Here is a 23,956-nt window from a genome sequence, read left to right as displayed (position 1 = left end):
ATATGCTCAAGCAATGTGTTCTGTGGCAGCCATATACTGAGGGAATTAACAGAGAGGAACCAGTGTACTATGTCTACAGCAAAAGGTAAAGGATGGGACAGTTGTTAAAAATAGCCTAGTCACCATATATTCATAAGTGCAGGCCTTTCACAAATCTGAAATATTGTCATAAGAATATTATTTGTTATTGATTATTAAGGGAAAAGATAAAATCTTGTCCTTTCCCATCCACAATTTTTCAGGGCAGACTGACAAGTTAATTATCAAATTATGTGTAAGCATACCATACCTGGTTGGTTGTGAAAGCAGCACATCGTGATATTGCCAGTACAGCATTATGTCTGAGTGTGGGATCACAATGCATCATTAGATTTACTAAGGTCTTTGCATCCTGCGATGTGAGTGTATTTCCTGGTGTCTGGGCTAAACTTAGGGCTTGAACAATATTGGCACTGCTAACTTCACTTCCCTTACTTGCCTCTGAAATTTTATCTAGCAAGGCCTGATACCTGATATTCATCTCTTCTGTTGATAGTTGGCTTCTACAGAAACCCTCTGTGTAATGGGTTGATGGTTGAGTTTGTTCCTGAAAATCTGCTGATTCTGCAGTACCAACACTAAACTGATCACCAGTGGCTGAGGAAACTGAAGGTGTTTGTGCCGGAATAATTTGGGATTCTAACTGACTTGAATTATCAGACTGATTCAAAACTTTTGATTTTTCACAATTATTTGACGTTCTTGAGCCATTCTGAGCAAAATCAGATTCACCTTTGTACTGTGTCATCACTGGAGCTTTCTCAATTTTTGATTTTGATACTTTCTTATACACTTTTTCTTCATTAGTTAGGATATCATCATCATCAATTTTATTTAATTTGGGTTCTGAAAAATCTGTAGAAGTATTCTTGTCACTAGAAAAAATAATAGTTTTGCTAGGCCTGGAGTCTTTTTGAGCTTTGTGTAAATCTGAATCCCCACCTGCACAGGGCTGTCTGGCTGATTCATTGGATTCTAATTTTAATCCAGGCTTATCACCACTTGATTGGTCTATACTTTCTTTAGTCACTAGTTTTGAAGCATCTTCTATCTTGCTTTTATATTTATCACCAGTGTGTATCTTTGGCAATGTTACATGCTCATGGTGTACAGCCTTTTCCTGTTCCTTGCCTTGAGTAGCTTCCCCTGATGGCTGCTGCCCTTCACTTGACTTTGTGCTCTCATTAGCTGTCAGTGTAAAGTATGAATCAAAAACTGTTTCAAAATGAAAATGTGGCTGAAGTAAAGTATCAGTGGAAAACTCTTTCAAAATGAAAATGTATTTGAAAGAATTATAAATATATCATTGAAATGTTAAAACCTTAATATGAAACAGCATATTATTAAACCAAACGTTTCTTTAGGAGTATAAATGTAGAACTAGCAAAGTGAAGCTGATGGCAATAGTATTAAAACAACTATCCACACTTGCAAAAGTAGAAAAAGTGTAAAAGAACTGCTTAATTTATTTTTATATCGTGTCTCGCCGTTATTGACGAGCTAGATTATACGAAATATCTCAGTTTACATATGGGTTACCGTGTTTCCGTGTTTGGCTCAAAACTTTGCTATACAGTACAGTATTTATATAAGAAAGTTCGATAAGTTTTCTTGCCGAATATTCATTTTAGACATATCAATTCGAAATGGAAGATATTGATGGAAGTAAAATGAAATTACCTTTCCTTTCATCATCTCTCCTCCTTTTCCTGAGTAGATAAATAGAAAACAAAACACCTAATAACACGACCGCACCAGTTGTTCCCACAACCACATGTACTCGACCGGGTGCCATTTTGATCGTCTGCTTAAGTCGTAAAATATTCCTTTCAACGTATTTTCTTTCATGAAGAACTCATTAAAACGTATTACAGTTTCAAGTATAAAGCAAAGCACTTCCATGTAAGCGTTAGAATGAAATGCCTATATTATAACACAAAGTGTCGTAAATACGAGATTCGTTTTCAGCTACTTGTACTACCCGTTTACGTATACTATGTACACACCGCAATGTGACATTCACGTTTTCTTATTTTAAAAGCAATGCTAAATTTCAGCTGAACCATGCCTTTTATGAAAGGAAGCGCGCCAGTTAGGCGCACATTAGAATATCTTAATAAGGGTAAACTTGTCTTCAAAGAAAATGTCAGAGTGATGACTATAAACTTTAATACAAACCAGGAGGCCAGCAAGGGAGCACAGTGAGTGATCAGCTAGGCCGCAGAGGCTCGAATAGTACTAGAAAGACCGAAATATACATTTTTTTTTTTTCCATAAGACAAATGTATTCTGATTTCTATGTGTTTCAATAATGATGACAAAAGCAACCTAAAATTTGATGTAAATGATTTGTTTCGGAATTATTTACGGTGGTCAGAGGGGGCCCCGAGTGGTCTAAAGCGCTCTCCGTCACGGATCACTGCCATCTCACCTCTGTCTGCGTGGGTTCGAGTCTCGGGCTCGGCCAATGTGGATATGTGAGAAAGCTTGCCGGTAGCTTCTCGTGGGTCGGTGGTTCTTTCCGGGGTTTTCCCAGGTTCTTCCTCCACCATTAATACTGGCCGCCATGTATAGCCTATCTTGTGCTGAAAAATGGCGTTAAACCCTATAACAACAACAACAATGGTGGTCAGAGCGTCCACCTCGAACCCACAGGGGCTCGTATCGTTGCTTAAAATTGACATGTCATACGTGTACTATAATAACTTCAAAGCAGGACACTTCTTTCCTTTCCTTGCGTGACCCTTTTAAGAATAAATGCTGTTATTTCTAGCCACATTTCGCGTAGCGTAATAAATTTGGTACGGATGTTTAGCTCAGGCATTCGACTGTGTATCCCCATCAAAATGACTTAATATCATACCTTTAAGGAATGCTAAATCATTTTACCACAATACAGCTCAACATGTACCTAAAAACAATGTCCTGAATGAAATCATACATTCTCACTGGCCAACTGAAAATAGGTTATAAATAAGTACAGGACATCATTTTCTTTTAACCATTGAGAGGACAGTATTCCATTCAGCGCTTTGTTCTTGCATATTAAGCAGGTGCGATGGTCACATTTTCTTTGCAATAAACCATCTACACATTTTTCATGAATATGTATGAACTGTGTCAGGTTATTGAGGTGAAATGGTTTAAGGTTTAATTTTCTGAGTGCGTCTGAAAATGGGAAAAGCACAAAATATACAAACATTTGGTTTTGTTTCACAGTAAATTTAAACTTTTTTAAAACAAACATAAAAGTGTGCTAATATTTAAGTGTTAATTATTGAATTGCTTCTTATGTAGATTGTTTTATATATTGAATTATTTCTGACCTTGGCAGCTCTTTGCATAAAGAGCAAATTTGGATGGAATGGTTGTCTAAGTGGTAATTCAAGTATTAAGTCCTCAACTTGTATGTCAAAACTGAGAGTAAGAAACTCCAGCTTCAAGAATTACAAGGTTGGGAACCTCACTCATACCAGCCACATGCATAACAATGGAATACTGCATAGTCGTGAGGCCTTAAATCTGCACACATCCAAGGAGTATGGCAGTCATGAGGCCTTTCATGTGTGTACATCCCAAGGAGTGATGCAGTCATGACTCATGAGGCCTTTCATGTGTAGACATCCCAAGGAGTGCTGCAGTCATGAGGCTTTTCATATGTAGACATCCCAAGGAGTGCTGCAATCATGAGGCCTTTCATGTGTAGACATCCCAAATAGTGCTGCAATCATGAGGCCTTTCATGTGTATACATCTCAAGGAGTGCTGCAATCATGAGGCCTTACATGTGTATACATCCTAAGGAGTACTGCAATCATGAGGCCTTACATTTGTATACATCTCAAAGAGCGATCATGTATGTTTGCTACCTATAAATCAGTTTTGGGACATTGTGGCTTTTAAAGTCATGAAAAAATGTATCCATGCATCCATAATGACATTACATGTATTACTGGTTTTTATAACATGATAAAAATACATATAATACAGTAAAACCTGTTATGAGAGACCACCCTTCTGCCAACAAAAAACAGTCTCTCAGGACAGGTGGTCTCTCATAACAGGTTTGTGCAAAAAAAAAACAACAGTTTCCAGGGTCCATTTTCAAAACAATTCAAAGAGAAATAACCACAAGTACTGTACATATATTCTATTCTTTGTTAATAGATCTTGCTAAAATATTGTATGCATTCATCTGAAAACAAAAGTATATAGCAATAAAGATATACTTCTATCATTAAACATGAAATCACATTTACTTTTGAAGACCACATGTCCATGTATTAACACATGAAATTGTTTCTGGTTTACTCCTTTTCCTTAATAACACCCTAAATTTGCTTTACCAATCAGAGGTCTTGCTAGGATTTAAGAACTAGGAGTCCAGGACTCCCATTTTGGTATAAATAGGAGTCCCACCATCAAAAGTTGCAGTCCCTTCTTTCCTACAGAATCAACACAGACACTGAGTGCATCTATTTATAGATGGAAAGGTTTTCGTAATGTAATCACTCACTATAATATAGCTTCATTACAACAGTCCATTGACAGGATTGCAAATTTATGGTTTATTTATTTGTATACCTACTTGTAGTAATTTTAGGCAAATAAATAGTATCTGAATTGCTTTTTTCTCCTGTATTTTCGCAAATACGTGTCAAGTCAGAAAACAGCTTAGACCTTAAAGCGCATCTCGCGAATTCCACAACATAGCATTGTCCCATTTGTTTCTGACCTACATAATTTGCATTTTAAAGTTAAATCTTTAATAAAATAATACCTAGGCTTTGGTTTCAATGATTTGTGTATTTTTTCTGAATATATTTGCCCAATGATTTAAGAAAACAGACAATCTACTAAACTGGTACATCCCAGACTTAGCAAAGTCCGCCATTATTTCCCATAAGGCCTACTGGTTCACTTACAGTTTCAAACTAATTTTATGATGAAATAATGTATAAGAGGCAGTTAATATATATCCAGATCACTGGTTCTGATCTTAAAACACAAGTTTGTATATTTTATCATCAAAGGATAGCATGCAGGAAATTGATAGTTGCTACCTTACTCGGAAAAGGGTTAATGGTCAATCAGCTATCAAAACATAATGCTTGTGAATGGATAAGAGTTTGTTTGTCAACGTAATTGATATAAAAGCTAGACCTAGCTACTGATGCCTTGATGAATTCATTTTGCTACAACACTAGAACTAATCAGGCTAAGGCAAGGGGCATTTAAAAAATATATGGTATGGTTAGTCAATGTATCTCTTAAATAATCACAGGGCAAAGTTGTTTTCACTTTCCTAACAGAAGAAGGCAAAGTTTACATTTTTAGGTGACTTGTCACCCACTTACGAATGACATTTTGTCTAAGTCCCAACATGTCTGGATTCTGAGGTCACGTGCACTGCTTATTCCGCTACATTTGAAAATGAACACAATAACGAAAGCTAAAGTTGTTTATTTGATGTACTTTTATAATGACCACATGTACATCTTTGTGTCTTTCTGCCTCTGAATTCAAACACTGTAAATATCTACATCTTCCCAAGCGGCCGCCAGTCAAACCCTTTGAACTTGCCGCCCAGCTATTGCATCATGTTCTTTTTTATGTATTCTTATATATGTCTTTCAGTCACTGAATTCTGTAATTAATGAACACATTTCCCCACAAAGCAGGTGGCTGAAGCAGGACTAGCAAGTCCTTGAATTTTGCCGCACATATTTTCATGCGTACGGAGGACTCCCGCCTCAGTGATTTTCTGCATCCCAGATCAAAAATTGGCATCCAGTTACGTGTAATTAAGTGTTTCCGAGATCTCTGTCAATATTTAACCTGCTATTTTGCAAGTGGTCTGCTCTTTTTCACTTCATTCAGTTACAATAATTATTTTCTCCAGCATTTAAATTTGTCTCTTTTTAGTTGGAGGTTCTTCCATTGTTGTTAAGGTACTTGGTGTTAACACTATTAGTGCTTAGTTGTAATATCGAATATATAGATGGTTTTGAATAAGCTTTGGGAAAATATGAAAAATGTGCATTGCATATCCAGCAATTAATGAAATAAAAAGACAGTTATCTCATCCAGAAACAGAATCATTTACTCAGAAACAAAAGTCAGTGGCTTAATTCAAAGAAGACATGCAAGGATTAATTGCATAAACAAAGTGTGTAATCAAATTGTGCAAACTTGAATAGACAACAGCTTGGTGATTGGGATGTAATCACTGTAAAAGGGGGGGGGGGACAACAAACATCACAAACCTTTAACACTATCAATCAAATTCCACAAACAATTCTCACTTGCTGGTTTAATAGACAAAGACCTTAGGCAATACGAATTAACTGTAAAGACAAACACTATACATGACCACTACCTTAATTTCAGCACGTCAGTATCAATTTGCAATATTAGCCTGGTTCACGGTCTCGATCATCTGTCACATTATAAAAAAATGTTTTTTTATCAGAACAATCTTAACTATTCAAGCGGTCATTGATACAAATGATTACATAAATGTCAGTGATGTCTGTCTCATGATATGTTCATAGAGCTGGATACTGGGTCCTAAAAATACATATGGGCTGTGATAAGGCTGAGAACCAGGCTAAGTGCTGGAATAATCTACATGTACTTTAGTCTGGTTTACAATAGAAAATAAAAAAGACCATAAGCATACCTACAATTTTAAAAAAATTATTTTTCTTTATTAGAACAGAATAAGCTGTCATTGTTACAAGGGATTAAATAAAGGTTGGTGGAGTTTATTCCTGTTTTTGCTATGTGGTTGTTCATAGCAGTGTCGAAATTTTGCCAAGACATCGTGGTCACTGGTCGCGTTCAGCAGGTGGTTTCTCATGACAGAGTGTTTATATAATAAAATTGATCAGTGCATTATGATCGTGGTCGGAAATGACAGGTAGTCACTTATAGTAGAGGTTGCTCATAACAACTGTACTTTATGTTTCATTGGTTTGATTTTAATATACAAAATGTTTTATGAAAGTTGCCTCCAAATAAATGTACTGTAATTCCATTTTAAATACTCTGAGATGATCTTCAGTATCAGTATGACTATAACTTCTGATTCTATTCAAAATGAAACTTTGCTATAATTAATAACTTTGGAAGGTTTCTTTTAGTGTTTACTAAAAAGTGTCTGATTCTGAAAGCTACCTAGGTTTTGGATACTTTTCTTATACCATTCAAATGCCTCATGTTTGCATTTCTCTTTCCAGTGATTTTATATTCTGGTATTTGCCACAGATACAGTTCAAGAACCCAAATGTCCAGATCCTGTCATTTAGGAACATGACTCCATCACCCTTCATCCAGCTTTTCTTTGGTATGACCAACTATTTAATTATCATTTTATTACATTTAAAGTGATTGATCCCTTTGTGCATAAAAAAAGAAACATGAAGATTACTGTTGTTGTTATTATTTCTTTTGCTTTTGTAGAGGTAGGGTTATATAGAAATCCTCATTTCGCTATGTACTGCTGACCTAGTGGTTAAAGCGTCCACCTCAGATGCAGGATATTGTGGGATTGAGACACCCCCACCCCCTGAGTCATACCAAAGACTTTTAAAAAAATGGTACTAACAGCTGCATTAAGAGGTTAGTGTTAGGATTGGTCATCCTGGTGTCAGGATAATATGAATGGGTGGGACATCATGCTACAAATCTGCGGCATGATGCCCCAGTGCTAGACATCACTCTAAACTGCCACATTGCAGACATCATAGCAATATGACTGAAACATTGTTAAAGCTACGCTAAAAATCCAATCACACATGCACACACACACACGTGTGTCCGTCTGTCTTTCTGTCTGTCACATTATCTTATTAATACAGCTAGTCCAGCAAATGTTTAATGGATTGCCTGAAGTTTTGGTAAATAGAAGTCATCACCTGAAGATTTGCATATCAACAAATCACTTCATTCCTGCATATTTTATGAGTTATTGCTGTTTTTTGGCTTGAAGCTGAATGCGGTATATAATGAAATCTTGTGAATCCAATTACAGTACAGCACACATGATTTTTTTGCCTCCCTGTTGAAGTGCCACAGACTGTAAGGTAGGTACCTAGTAGCTCAAAGCTACGTTTCGATATAAGCGTGTGCACCTTAGGTATTGCTTACATTTTTACTATATTTTGAGAGAAAATTAATTTACATACTAACAGGACTGTAGGTACAGCTTTTAACTTCTGTCTGATTGGCATAAATGTATGCCATTATTACAAAGGTAAATTAATCCAATGAGATATGCACAATTAAATTCAAAGAACAATGATTGCTATTTATAATAAATAAAAAGAATGCACAGAATTTACATTGAAAAGTGGACCATGTGCTTAGTCATTAACTGTTATTGCAGTACATACTTTCAACAACTGGGGGCCCAAGTGGCTGAGTGATCTAAAGCACTCACCGTTATGGATCATTGCCATCTCACCTCTGTCTGTGTGGGTTCAGGTCTCAGGTTTGGCCAGTGTGGGTATGTGAGAAAGCTTGCTAATAGCTTCTCATGGGTAGGTGGTTCTTTCTGGGGTATTATTGGGTTCTTCCTCCACCATTAATACTGGCCGCCATATATAGCCTATCTTTTACTGAAAAATGGCATTAAACCCTACAACAACAACAACAACAACTTTCAACAGCTAGACATGTTTGCAAGGTGGTGTAATGAACAGCCATGAGGCAAGTGGATTATTACGTAATAGGACCTGCTGCATGTGTTCTGTAATAGGGTTTTGACTTCAGTGGATGTTCTGTTGAAATTAAAGCTTTGATAGCCATTTTCAATACTTATAAAATGTTTACAAGAATTAGCATCAAAAAATGCCACTTTCAGATTAATTTATATTACATTTGACTTGGAGTATCATATATGAAAGCCGCGGTCATAGCCACCAATTAATATTAAAAGTTTAATAATTATCTGTAAACAATAAAATTTGAAAAATATGTGAAAATTGTCATGATCCTGGTTATGTTGCAGTCTCAGATGTTCAAAGATCTGTGTTATTTTCCAACAAAGAAAAAGGGGAAACACCTTGCACTATTGCTTGCTCAATTGTATCTTCATGTTTTGGTTTTAAACAATATGATATTTAGAAACTGTAAGATAACCTCCTCAATCTTTCTTACCACCATTAAGTCAACATCTGGTTTATCTAGTTGACATATTTAAGGAAAGATACCCAGTTATCTGATTTATTTAGTTGACGTATTTAAGGAAAGATACCCAGTTATCTGCAGTATTTTGGATCATTTTTAAATTAAACGCTATGTTCCTATGCAAAGAAATGTGTAAAGCATCTTGCCCAGAGACACACCAAGATGGCTCCAGTGGTTCAAGCGCCCACCTCAGATGTGGAATGTCACAGGATAGTAATGGCAGTGTAGGGTTTTCACTTAAAGACATTTAAGATGATTAGAGATCTTTGGTGTGGCTACCAAGGTGGCCATCTTTTGACCTCCAATATAGCTATCATGTTAGCCACCTTAATAAACTTTCTACTTTCCCTATCAGATGGCCATATAAACATGAGGTTTTTACTAAAATATGTTGATGTGTTATTAAATGAAAATAGTGCTGATCCGACCCTCAATTAGATGGTCACTGGTGGACATCTTTTTAATCACTTTATAGCTACTACTCCAGAATGGATAGTATAGCAACATGCAGTTTTCACTGAAACACTTCTTGTGTTTTGTAATTGGTCTTAAATGAAAATGGTGACATTAAGACCTCCAGTATGGCTGCCATGGTAGTCATACTGAAAATCTTTCAAGTACTTCTTGTGAAGAGATGGTCATATAGGCATGGGGTTTTCACTAGATGAATTTGTATACTATATAGTTTGAAATGAAAATGGTGATGATCAGACCTCCAAGTTGATGGCAGTAGTGGCCATCTAGAAAATCTTGTTATCACTACTCCTCATCTGCTGCTTCTGTTTCCCTAAACAGATGGCTGACATTTTTTTCTTTAAACCACTTTATTGCAATATAAAATTATTCCAGTAAAAAAATGATGCAGATTCTACCCAGGCATCTTGATGGCCAGCCTGAACATCAGTATATGTAGCTAACTCTTCTCAATTGATCAACATTGGATTTTCACTAAAATGCTATAACAGTAGGAAGCTCATTTTGAATGATCTTGCCTCTAAGATAGCACTACAGCCATTTTGAAAAATCTTGTTAGTAATACTCCACTTGGCATGAATGGTGGCATTGACGTGGGGTTTTCACTACAGAATTTCTTGCAATTTATAATTGGTTCTGAATGCAAATGGTGCAGATTTGACCACCAACATATCCTCGTTTTGTGAGGGAGTTTCGATATCCAGACCTAATTGACCTTGGGGACAAGTCAGAGGTCATTAGCTGCATTTTTGTACCACAATGAGCTTATGAACACTGTATCTTGTACATATGCCATTGAATTTTGCCCAAACTTTGTATTTAGGTTGTGCTGCAATGAACTTGTTGATTGCAAGAACAAACTTAAAGACCTAATAATGTTTCCTACCTGAAATATTCTCAGCATGTTTTTTTATTTTTTGTTGATGTTTTTCTAATTTCATGGTGTTTGTTTTTGTAATAATATTATTATATGTTTTTTATCTTATAGATGTTGTATAATGTTGTAAAGCGCTTAGAGGTTCTAAAGGTTAGGCACTATACAAAGTCCTCATTATTATTATTATTATTATTATTGTCAGCACTCTGGCATCAGTTTTAAGGTCAGGACTTTTAGCTATACTATCTTGTAAGCGTGATAATTTAAAAACATGTTCATATTGATTTCTATAATTGAACCCATTTTGTGGATATATCTGAAGCAATGTATATATCATTAATGATGTCACTTCAGTAACTTAATTTTTCCTCAGAATATTACTTACAAATGTAAACAACTCAGCATTTTTGGATATATCTTTCCTTCCTTTGGCTGAGATAAGTTCAGTGATCTATACATGATACTCCATTCAAGGTTAAAGGCAATGACAAATAATTTTGTATTACTTTTACATGTATCTTGTGAACATGCTAACTCAGAAATAAGAATGAAATTTTGCTACCAACTTTGTTATGTTGTAGTTTCTTAAGACTATCAGAGTTGGCTTCAGTTCTCAGCAGTTTAACAAAGGAATGGACTTATCATGATTTTATGGAAATCCTTTTTAGCCAGTATTGCATCAGCCCCTTCAAAGGAATGGACTTATCATGGATTTATGGAAATCCCTTTTAGCCAGTATAGCATCAGCCCCTTTGAAGGAATGGACTTGTCATCGGTTTATGGAAATCCCTTTTAGCCAGTATAGCATCAGCCCCTTCAAAGGACTCCCTGATTTTTGTTTTTGAACCAATGCCTTTTTCTTTTCTTCATCTAATTTGGAAAAAGAAGTTAATTACTTAGAGCTCCTTATATGATATTTGATTTCATTTTCTCATCATATTTGCAGGAGATGGAAAGAGATTATTAATTGATGTGGATAGTAGAAGTAGATATGATATAGTTAGTCATATCAGGAAGATAGCTGGAAAACCTGAGTAAGTACTCACCATACTGAATAAGTACTCACCATAAGTTACCATTTCTCTTCCACAGCTTTGTCACCTTACAACAAAACACAGACCCCACATTTAAATGATGTCCTTTCTTGGCTTTCAATACAGGTTTGAAGAATAATAATCAGCATTGATTTTTAAGTGCATGTATTTATTAAAAAAGCTGATCTGAATCACCGTTAGTCCATATTGTTTGTGTTGCTTTGTGGGTAGAGGAGGGGAGGCATTTACGATATTCATGCTTGTGCAGCAGGAGACCAATAAGGGATTTATAAATGTGCATATTTGACCCAAAAGGGTATCAATATAGAACTGACTCAGCTTCATATCTGAAACTTTGCTATATGTTATATTGACTATTTCCTAAGAATGTGTGTAATTTTATGAAATTATTTTAGGTCACATGGCATGACCCAGTGAAGCTTAAAATAAATATTTCTGTTTTAGTATTTTGTCATTTGCTAATGTTATTGAACTGATTAAAATACATTCAAAATTGCATTAGTGGGTTACACACTTAAATTGTGACTTCATTCTGTTCAAAAATAAAATTTTGATCTGACAGATACCACCTGAAGAAAAGTTACAGGAACACAGAAAATTAGTCCTGTGTATACTCAATATTGGAAGGAAAAATGTGCACTGTACAATTTTAATATTACTGCAGTAAGTTGTATAATGAAACAATGAAGATACTTGAAATGGTTTCAGCAAACTAGAACTTTGTATGTTAGCTATTAGTACATTTGTCAGAAGACAGCTATCTCTTTCATGAGAATGAATGAAGTAAATGGCAAAGAAAAGCCTTGGACGACATTGACAGAAATTCATTAAAGTCAAAGACGGGGACACCTTCACATATTTAGACATGTAAATTTTGGATCTGTACATTGAACTGTTCATGGTGTCCTGATCTGTACATAGAACTGTTCCGTGTGTAGACCTGTACATTGAACTGTTCAGAGTGTCTTGACCTGTACATAGAACTGTTCAAAGTTTCCTGGTGTGTACATACAACTGTTTAAGGTGTCCTGAACTATTCAAGGAACTGGTCAAATTATCTGACCTGTACATAGAACTGTTCAAAGTGTCCAGATCTGTACATAGAACTGTTCATGGTGTCCTGATCTGTACATAGAACTGTTCAGTGTCTTGACCTGTACATAGAACTGTTCAAAGTGTCCTGATCTGTACATAGAACTGTTCATGGTGTCCTGATCTGTACATAGAACTGTTCAGAGTGTCTTGACCTGTACATAGAACTGTTCAAAGTGTCCTGATCTGTACATAGAACTGTTCATGGTGTCCTGATCTGTATAGAACTGTTCAGAGTGTCTTGACCTGTACATAAAACTGTTCATGGTGTCCTGATCTGTACATAGAACTGTTCATGGTGTCCTGATCTGTACATAAAACTGTTCAGAGTGTCTTGACCTGTACATATAACTGTTCAGAGTGTCTTGACCTGTACATAGAACTGTTCATAGTGTCTTGACCTGTACATAGAACTGTTCATGGTGTCCTGATCTGTGCATAGAACTGTTCATGGTGTCCTGATCTGTGCATAGAACTGTTCATCGTGTCCTGATCTGTATAGAACTGTTCATGGTGTCCTGATCTGTACATAGAACTGTTCAGAGTGTCTTGACCTGTACATAGAACTGTTCAGAGTGTCTTGACCTGTACATAGAACTGTTCAGAGTGTCTTGACCTGTACATAGAACTGTTCATGGTGTCCTGATCTGTACATAAAACTGTTCATGGTGTCCTGATCTGTACATAGAACTGCTCAAAGTGTCTTGACCTGTACATAGAACTGTTCATGGTGTCCTGATCTGTATAGAACTGTTCATGGTGTCCTGATCTGTACCTAGAACTGTTCATGGTGTCCTGATCTGTACATGGAACTGTTCATCATGTCCTGATCTGTACATAAAACTGTTCATAGTGTCCTGATCTGTACATAGAACTGTTCATGGTGTCCTGATCTGTACATAGAACTGTTCATGGTGTCCTGATCTGTATAGAACTGTTCATGATGTCCTGATCTGTACATAGAACTGTTCAGAGTGTCTTGACCTGTACATAGAACTGTTCAGAGTGTCTTGACCTGTACATAGAACTGTTCATGGTGTCCTGATCTGTGCATAGAACTGTTCATGGTGTCCTGATCTGTGCATAGAACTGTTCATCGTGTCCTGATCTGTATAGAACTGTTCATGGTGTCCTGATCTGTACATAGAACTGTTCAGAGTGTCTTGACCTGTACATAGAACTGTTCAGAGTGTCTTGACCTGTACATAGAACTGTTCAGAGTGTCTTGACCTGTACATAGAACTGTTCATGGTGTCCTGATCTGTACATAAAACTGTTCATGGTGTCCTGATCTGTACATAGAACTGCTCAAAGTGTCTTGACCTGTACATAGAACTGTTCATGGTGTCCTGATCTGTATAGAACTGTTCATGGTGTCCTGATCTGTACCTAGAACTGTTCATGGTGTCCTGATCTGTACATGGAACTGTTCATCATGTCCTGATCTGTACATAAAACTGTTCATAGTGTCCTGATCTGTACATAGAACTGTTCATGGTGTCCTGATCTGTACATAAAACTGTTCATGGTGTCCTGATCTGTACATAGAACTGTCCAGAGTGTCTTGACCTTTACATAAAACTGTTCAGAGTGTCTTGACCTGTACATAGAACTGTTCAAAGTGTCTTGACCTGTACATAGAACTGTTCAAAGTTTCCTGGCATGTACATACAACTGTTTAAGGTGTCCTGAACTATTCAAAGAACTGATCAAATTATCTGACCTATACATAGAACTGTTCAAAGTGTCTTGACCTGTACATAGAACTGTTCAGAGTGTCTTGACCTGTACATAGAACTGTTCAAAGTTTCTTGACCTGTACATAGAACTGTTCAGAGTGTCTTGACCTGTACATAGAACTATTCAAAGTGTCTTGACCTGTACATAGAACTGTTCAAAGTGTCTTGACCTGTACATAGAACGGTTCAGAGTGTCTTGACCTGTACATAGAACTGTTCAAAGTGTCTTGACCTGTACATAGAACTGTTCATGGTGTCCTGATCTGTACATAGAACTGTTCATGGTGTCCTGATCTGTATAGAACTGTTCATGGTGTCCTGATCTGTACATAGAACTGTTCAGAGTGTCTTGACCTGTACATAGAACTGTTCAGAGTGTCTTGACCTGTACATAGAACTGTTCATGGTGTCCTGATCTGTACATAAAACTGTTCATGGTGTCCTGATCTGTACATAGAACTGCTCAAAGTGTCTTGACCTGTACATAGAACTGTTCATGGTGTCCTGATCTGTATAGAACTGTTCATGGTGTCCTGATCTGTACGTAGAACTGTTCATGGTGTCCTGATCTGTACATGGAACTGTTCATCATGTCCTGATCTGTACATAAAACTGTTCATAGTGTCCTGATCTGTACATAGAACTGTTCATGGTGTCCTGATCTGTACATAAAACTGTTCATGGTGTCCTGATCTGTACATAGAACTGTCCAGAGTGTCTTGACCTTTACATAAAACTGTTCAGAGTGTCTTGACCTGTACATAGAACTGTTCAAAGTGTCTTGACCTGTACATAGAACGGTTCAGAGTGTCTTGACCTGTACATAGAACTGTTCAAAGTGTCTTGACCTGTACATAGAACTGTTCATGGTGTCCTGATCTGTACATAGAACTGTTCATGGTGTCCTGATCAGTATAGAACTGTTCATGGTGTCCTGATCTGTACATAGAACTGTTCAGAGTGTCTTGACCTGTACATAGAACTGTTCAGAGTGTCTTGACCTGTACATAGAACTGTTCAAAGTGTCTTGACCTGTATATAGAACTGTTCATGGTGTCCTGATCTGTACATAGAACTGTTCATGGTGTCCTGATCTGTACATAGAACTGTTCATGGTGTCTTGACCTGTACATAGAACTGTTCATGGTGTCCTGATCTGTACACAGAACTGTTCATGGTGTCCTGATCTGTACATAGAACTGTTCAGAGTGTCTTGACCTTTACATAAAACTGTTCAGAGTGTCTTGACCTGTACATAGAACTGTTCAAAGTTTCTTGACCTGTACATAGAACTGTTCAAAGTGTCTTGACCTGTACATAGAACTGTTCAAAGTGTCTTGACCTGTACATAGAACTGTTCAAAGTGTCTTGACCTGTACATAGAACTGTTCAAAGTTTCTTGACCTGTACATAGAACTGTTCAGAGTGTCTTGACCTGTACATAGAACTGTTCATAGTGTCTTGACCTGTACATAGAACTGTTCATGGTGTCCTGATCTGTGCATAGAACTGTTCATGGTGTCCTGATCTGTACATAGAACTGTTCATGGTGTCTTGACCTGTATATAGAACTGTTCATGGTGTCCTGATCTGTACACAGAACTGTTCATGGTGTCCTGATCTGTACATAGAACTGTTCAGAGTGTCTTGACCTGTACATAGAACTGTTCAAAGTTTCTTGACCTGTACATAGAACTGTTCAAAGTGTCTTGACCTGTACATAGAACTGTTCAAAGTGTCTTGACCTGTACATAGAACTGTTCAAAGTGTCTTGACCTGTACATAGAACTGTTCAGAGTGTCTTGACCTGTACATAGAACTGTTCAGAGTGTCTTGACCTGTACATAGAACTGTTCAAAGTGTCTTGACCTGTACATAGAACTGTTCAGAGTGTCTTGACCTGTACATAGAACTGTTCAAAGTGTCTTGACCTGTACATAGAACTGTTCGAAGTTCCCAGGCGTGTACATACAACTGTTTAAGGTGTCCTGAACTATTCGAAGAACTGATCAAATTATCTGACCTGTACATAGAACTGTTCAAAGTGTCTTGACCTGTACATAGAACTGTTCAAAGTGTCTTGACCTGTACATAGAACTGTTCAAAGTTTCTTGACCTGTACATAGAACTGTTCAAAGTGTCTTGACCTGTACATAGAACTGTTCATGGTGTCTTGACCTGTACATAGAACTGTTCAGAGTGTCTTGACCTGTACATAGAACTGTTCATGGTGTCTTGACCTGTACATAGAACTGTTCAAAGTGTCCTGGCCTGTACATGGTACTGTTCAAAGTGCACTGGCCTATAAATAGAACTGTTCAAAGTGTCATGACATGTACATAGACATGTTCAAAGTCTCCTGACCTGTACACACAACTGTTCAAGGTGTCCTGACCTGTACATAGAACTTTTCAAAGTTTCCTGATCTGTATATAGAACTATTCAAAGTGTCCTGACCTTTACATATAACTTTTCAAGGTGTTCTGACCTGTACATACAACTGTTCATGGTGTCCTGACCTGTACAAACAGCTGTTAAAAGTGCACTGGCCTGTACATAGAACTTTTCAAGGTGTCCTGACCTGTGCATACAACTGTTAAGGTGTGACCTGTACATACAACTGTTGAAACTCTCCTGGCCTGTACATAGTACTGTTCAAAGTGCACTGGTCTGTACATAGAACTGTTCAAAGTGTCTTGATCTGTACGTGGAACTGTTTAAGGTGTCCTGACCGGAATGTAGAATTCTTCAAAGTATCTTGACCAAAGAGCTAAAAACTGAGCCGAGTTCAAAGACTGAGAGGCAGCTTTGTATACAGTGTCAAACTAGATTTGAGGTGTAGGGAGAATAACATCTCCTTTCAAACAGAATAGGGAGAAGTGAAAAATGAACCAGGAGAATTGGGGCAAGAAATTCCAAATGTATGTGTATCATATTCATATGCAGTGTATTTATACTCGAGTATAATTGGTCTGGAGGAGTATTATGCAATGTTGTTTGATCATACGAGTTCCAGTGAGCACAGCAAAAACTCAGTGGTCTCTTTTGATAAACTAAACTTTACAATTACATGTTTAGGGAGTTAACTATACATATTTGTAATTACAGTGATATAATTTAGGTACTCCTATAAAATTAGGATTAATTACAATAAATTATTTCCATATCTTCATGTAAAGTCATACGGCCAAAATACATGGTGTTGAGACCAAGACAAGCACATAAACCTTAAGAAAGGGACTGACCATTTAATAACATTAAAACTGACCATTTAATAACATTAAAACTTTGCAATTTAATTTCATTATTGCTGATAAAACATGACCGTAGATATTTAATGAACTGAAGCATTAAAGTCAGTATATGAATGAACTAGATCATCTTTTTCAGCTGAATCATTTGAAACACAAAAAACCCAATATGATGCACATGTTTGCCATGTGGGTGCATCTATTTTTAGAAACAGATTTTCGTAATATGCCTAGTCATATTTTCTAGCTATAGTACAGTAATCCATTGATTGGATTGTGCATCTATGTTTTTAATATTTGTTATCATAATATTAATAATGATGTGCATTATTTAGATACTGTATGCTTTGCTGCATTTTTCATATTTAAAAAAAAATGGTCATGCAAGAAAACAAGTTCGATCCTACAGTGCTTCTTGAATTCCACAACATAGCATTGTGCCATATGTTTCTGACCTAAATTTTTCTATTTTAGGCCAAATCTTTTGTTGCATAATATTTAGACTTTGCTTTCTACAAACTGTGTATTTTCCTTTGTTTATTTGCCTAGTGATTTAATAAAACAGGTAGTTGAAGAAAGAGGTACTTGCCCCATCAAATTTTAACAAATTGAGTTAGTTCCAAGTTAAATATCGAGTTTACTAAGAACTTATGTAGACTTCTGAAATCAAGTCCTCTAGTGAGGGCTGTGCCACTGGGTGGCTGAGTGGTTTTAGACGCTAACCTTTACAGATCACTGACATATGACCACTGTCATCATGGGTTTGAGTCTCAGCTTGGCCAATGCGGGTATGCGAGAAAGCTTCCCATAAGTCTATGGTTCAGATCAGGGGTTTTCCAGGTTCGTCCTCCATAATATATACTGGTCACCGTGTTTTGGTCAATCATGTGCTGAAATGGTGTTAAAGGCACAAATCTAGTCCCCAAGAAATAGCCCTATCATACCACAAATGCATTCTACTTCAGTGCTAAAGTTGTTGAGATGGATTAGAATCAATCATGTGTATGATCAAAGTAATTTGGACAGAAATAAATTGTTGGATCACTCAAGAGCTCAAGTGGCATAAAACAGGGTTGTTGCGACTTCATTGTTTAAGCATGCTCTATCTCCCATTGCGAAAATGCCAAAATCTATGCAATAGAAATATCACACAAAATTCAGTCATAGATGAAAGCTTGAATTTCATTGGTTGGATTCAAGTTCAGATGAATATGATTATGCGTTCTTCCCTTCCTGGTTTTAAAATCTGTTACAGTGGCAAGAATGAGATCACACATCATGCATTAATCCCATCTCATATAAACATTTTAAGAACAAATGTGCCATCAATGAAATCCATGTTTGTGGAATCAGAATCAAATAAATATAAAATTAGGTGTTTTGGGACACGATTTGACAACATTATAGCTGAACATAATTGTCCGTTTCTGTTAGGAGCTCAGTTTTCAGATCTATTAAAAGATAATGTTCCCTGGCTCAGAAATTACACAGATGTTCCCGTGCAAACCTGTAAATCTTTCCATGTTCATAAAAATCATAATCTTTATTGTATAATAATAATATTAATATGAATAATTTATTATACAAACTCACTGTGAGCAGACACCTGCACAACACGACCAGCAACCATGATTTATATTACCAATCTTGAACAGTTCTGGCAGGCACATAGCAATTTGAATCTACCAACAGGCAAGAAACAATTTCAACTGCATGACATTCCAACAGTGATGAGGACAGTCACCAAAAAAAAAGGAGGCAATGATCTAAGAAATGCAAAACATGTTTGTGGTACATACAGTGTGACATCGCTATAGCATGCTCCGTTATAACACTGTGGCTCCCAACTACCATGTTATAGCAGGGTCACACTGTATAAGAAGAGTTTAATTGGCAACAAGTTACTGTGAAAGGACTGATTGATGATGCACATATTTTAATGTTTAAAAAATGTGAAATATTTTGTTAATTTGTTTTAAATTGTGTCAGTTTGCACGCTGATAATTGGGTCAGTGAGAATCCTCCCTCTTTTGAGGTCAAAACTCCTGACCAAATTTTGGATATCTCCTAATCTGTCTTGACGTCCTGAACTGAAGTGTTGTTTCTGTCATATTGCCTGTGGATATGATCCAGATTCATTCAGCTGTTTATAGTGTATTAAAGTTTTAGATCTCAAACTTGTCAAATTTTGTAATTTTTCTTCTATGGAAACAGAATGCTTGTTTAGATTTTTTCAAAATAATGTTTTTTCAAAAACTTTTCAGTAATGTTTTGCAAGCCGAGGACTTGACACGACAGGAAAAATTAAATCCAGGCAATTTTGGATCCAAGTGTAACAGATGGTGTATGTGTGAAGTTCCAGGACAAATTCCATGTCCTTCATTTGCTCCTCTTCCAAAACAAATGAGAGGAAAATACGCATTCAAGAAGAGACCTATTGAGGACTAGACTATGCTTTATGTCTGCACAGATAGTTATGAATAGACTGTGTCCATGTTAAATATTAAATAACTTAAAGACGTGTGCACAGATAGTTATAGATAGACTATGTCCATGTTAAATATTAAATACCCTAAAGACTTGTGCACAGATAGTTATGAATAGACTGTGTCCATGTTAAATATTAAATACCTTAAAGTCTTGTGCACAGATAGTTATAGATAGACTGTGTCCATGTTAAATATTAAATATCCTAAAGACTTGTGCACAGATAGTTATGAATAGACTGTGTCCATGTTAGATATTAAATACCCTAAAGGCTTGTGCACAGATAGTTATGGATAGACTGTGTCCATGTTAAATATTAAATACCCTAAAGACTTGAATACAGACTACGTCTTATGTCATTCATTAATAATATATGTTCAGATTATTGAGTATATTGAGAAATTTACTAGTCCTGCCAAATCTTTACTAGTCCTGTTGGTAGCTTCTCGTGGGTCGGTGGTTCTTTCTGGGGTTTTCCTGGGTTCTTCCTCCTCCATTAATACAGGCCGCCATGTATAGCCTATCTTGTGCTGAAAAATGGTGTTAAACCCCATAACAACAACAACAACTAGTCCTGTTCACAAAACAATGTCACATATCTTTCATGTATGTTTACCGATTTAATTTTAAAGTTCGAACAACCCGCAACAAAACTGGGTGTTTTCTGTGTGTTTGTTTTTGCGAATTGCGTACACCAGTTACATCACATAATGTTCCTTTCCTTGTCATAATTCAGCCATTCCCTATCTTTTGTCCATTTCTTGTGAAATTTGCCATTATGCTTTTCCCTATCATAAGAATTATTCAGGGATGGTCCTGGCTTTTAAAAAGCTGTCGCCAAAAAAATCGCCAACCTCAATATTTTGTCGCCAATTTTCAAAAAGTGTCGCCAGAACAAGTAGTGTACATTTTTTCAAGTGTTAATTTAGTCTATTAATGTAACAGGCAATGAAAATTACAAAAGATGGGTTAGTTAATACTCTAATTACAACAAGCATTAACAAAATGTTACAAAGTGTTACATGAAGATCCGTCGCGATTTTAGGGCTGCCCACTTGTTGAACGCAGTTTCAAAGTCTAATTTTTCACATCTGTACATGATTCTCATTAAATTCTCGAGAGATGAGATGCAGAGTTTATTTCTGATGTCAGTTTTTATGAGGTTCATCTTACTGAATCCACATTCACAGTCTACAGTGCTGACAGGTGACACCAGTAGTCTCTCAGCAGCCCCCCCACACCCTTATGGCTAACTTCACAAAGCTTGTGGTGAATTGCTTCCTAAATCCCAAGAATGATCACTGAATGCTGTATAAATTTTCTCGACAAACAAAATAGGATCTCCATTCCCACAAATGAAACTTACATGAGTCAACACCTGGCAATATTGGACCGTATATATAAGCATAAATTCACACCCTATTTAGGTATTCTTTCACTCCTGTATTTTGAGAAATAAATAATTATTATTAATTATGCAAAACTGTTTTGTTTTTTGCTATTTTTTGTTGCGGAGTTTAAGTCTCTGCAGCCGTAACACGGGATTGATGGCAAAAGGAAAAGATCAATGAGTAAAATGCTGCACTGGCGACAGATATAATTGTGATTGAGATTTTTTCCATTTGCTTTGTATTTATACGCAGTAGTCGGTACTTCAAAGGTTATCAGTTTTCTATGAAGGTTCAACAAAACTATTGTATTGGTATATGTAAAAAAAAAAAAAAAAAAAAAAATAACAGAAGGATTAGCCATTAAATTAATTGTATCTGTTCTATTCGCGTCTTTAGAAGTCGGTCAGTTGTAGGTATGGTGCGGTAGCATGATTGACTGTATCACAGCATACAGTACTCAGCCCAGATGTCAGCATAAGCAGATTATGATGTAACAATGCACTGTAAAGATGGGGTTGTCAATAAGAACAAAGGATCGTTTGTGTAACAGATTGATTCCAATGCATTGCTTAGTCAAGTTTGTGGCTTCCTTTCGTTCTGGCTTTAAATTTATTCAGTCCAAATCCATGATTGTATGTACAAATTAAATAACCAAAAAGTCTGTCGCCAAAAAAATCGCCAGATGGGATATTTTTGTCGCCAATAAGGAAAAAAATCGCAATTTGCGACATTGGCGAAGCCCAGGTTGATCCCTGATTATTCCTCATCATTCTCATTCAACTGTTTTTTTCCAGTGGATGCCCCATTTTATCTGTCTTATCAGGAGGGAATTGTGCCTCTTGTTTTTAAATACGAGATGTTACAGTATAGCTGACGTGAATTATATAAAGCAAGAAAAGGAATGGCACAGTGTCCTTTATATAAGAAAATCAGAGCAAGAAACACGTTTCAAAACACGTCTTTGCCACCTCCCACAATTAAATGGCCTCTCCCTAACAAAGACTTAACTTCAGCAGATGTTCTGCATGATCAAAGCAGTGGCTATTGTAAACACTGTTATAAAATATTAGCATCAGAAGATAGTGTTAGTTTCAGCTTGGAAAAGGTGTGTTCCCATCAAATGAAGACATCTGACACTTGGCATGTTGTTTTTAACAGCTTCAATTACGGTATCATAAGTCATAAGTTTGGTAATTGTTCCTAATTAATCAAACCACAATGTATTGTTGAAATTAATAATAAGGCGGAAAATTTTCAAATCTTAGATGCCCATGCTTAGAGATTTTAATTCCCAACAAATGTACAGCATTCTGCTTGGATATCTCCATGTGTATTCAATTATTTGTTCATTCTTGTAAGGGAAAAATATACTATTCTTATCATCATTGATAAAGTAGTATGGAAAGGATGTGTCAATAACATAATCATAATAAATTGATCTAATTCTTATAATTATTTCGATGGAAATGTAAAATATGTAGTTTCCTGTTTGTGACTGTTGGAACATTTGGGTAGTGAGCAAAAAAGAAAAAAGAACCTTAAACAAAAAAACGTGTACCAGTAAACTAATTTCTTTGAATAGATTTTGCCATGTTCTTTTGTGTGGTATACTGCTTTGTAGTTTGTTACTGGTCGAGTGAATAAAGTGTGATACCACGTCATTTTTTTCATTTAATGCATTATCAGATTAATTAGGATCAATTACCAAACTTCCTTTGTTAATGACAAGACCATAATTTACACTGTTAAGTGAAATGCACAAAATTAGATGGATTCTTGTTATAGAAACGCACCTTTCCGAGGCAGAAATTGACTTCATCTTCTCATGCTAATATCTTATGACTCTGTTTACTATGACCACTGCTTTGATTCTACAGAACATCTGCTAAGTCAAGTCTTTATTAGGGAATGGCATAAACAAACACTGGCTATTGATAACCGAAACTTACTAGCCCATCGGACTATTAATATTATAAAAGTTACTAGTCTGATAGGAAATCTACTAGCCTTGGGCTAGTGGACTACTGCTAAATTCGAGCCCTGACTTTAGTAAAAATATTGGCAGGAAAATAATTTCTGAAATTACTATTGTATTATTTCAAGTATGCGATGGATAATTTTCATTACAGCACCAATAAAGAACCTATAAATTGTATGGTGGTTGCTATATGATTGTACTATTTGATTTTGACATATAGTTTCAAATATCTATGCTTCTAAAAAATATAAAGTTTCTGTGTCTGTATATGTATGAAATACATTATGCGGTTTATTGTCAAAACAGCCTTGGGTGGCAGAGTGGTCCAAAGTTCTCACCTTTACTGATCACTGCAATCTCACCTCTGTCCATGTGGGTTTGA

At 36.3% G+C, this 23,956-nt stretch overlaps 2 protein-coding genes across 2 annotated transcripts in view; one reads left to right on the top strand and one right to left on the bottom strand.

The window, feature by feature from the left end:
• LOC149789255 (uncharacterized) overlaps nt 1-1,987 on the bottom strand; it is a 28,159-nt gene extending 26,172 nt beyond the window's left edge. Inside the window, exons 1-2 of the mRNA XM_089975426.1 lie at nt 1,720-1,987; nt 290-1,227 (exon numbers count right to left, since the gene is read on the bottom strand). Of these exons, the coding sequence (XP_089831552.1) occupies nt 290-1,227; nt 1,720-1,834 (1,053 nt within the window). The 5' untranslated portion in view covers nt 1,835-1,987. The remainder of the gene's footprint in view (nt 1-289; nt 1,228-1,719) is intronic.
• An 18-nt stretch (nt 1,988-2,005) lies between these two features.
• LOC149789254 (small ribosomal subunit protein mS25-like) lies at nt 2,006-23,749 on the top strand. Its single transcript, XM_089975427.1, has 4 exons — nt 2,006-2,240; nt 7,280-7,386; nt 11,528-11,615; nt 19,983-23,749. Exons 1-4 carry the CDS (start codon nt 2,104-2,106, stop codon nt 20,164-20,166), a joined length of 516 nt encoding a protein of 171 aa, XP_089831553.1. The 5' UTR covers nt 2,006-2,103; the 3' UTR covers nt 20,167-23,749.
• Nucleotides 23,750-23,956: the final 207 nt, after the last annotated feature.

This window comes from Sinohyriopsis cumingii, chromosome 11 (assembly GCF_028554795.1).
Source record: "Sinohyriopsis cumingii isolate HCF-2022 chromosome 11, ASM2855479v2, whole genome shotgun sequence".
Lineage (NCBI taxonomy): Eukaryota > Metazoa > Mollusca > Bivalvia > Unionida > Unionidae > Sinohyriopsis > Sinohyriopsis cumingii.
The sequence above is the reverse complement of the archived record's forward strand: the minus strand, read 5'-3'. Positions and strand labels throughout refer to the sequence as shown.

Bases quoted from the DNA above. Each gene is read 5' to 3' on its own strand.
- LOC149789254 (XM_089975427.1), top strand. From the start codon at position 2,104: ATGCCTTTTATGAAAGGAAGCGCGCCAGTTAGGCGCACATTAGAATAT. The intron at 2,241-7,279 runs GTGAGTGATCAG...TTCTCTTTCCAG, and splicing joins GAGGCCAGCAAGGGAGCACA to TGATTTTATATTCTGGTATT. The intron at 7,387-11,527 runs GTATGACCAACT...TCATATTTGCAG, and splicing joins CTTCATCCAGCTTTTCTTTG to GAGATGGAAAGAGATTATTA.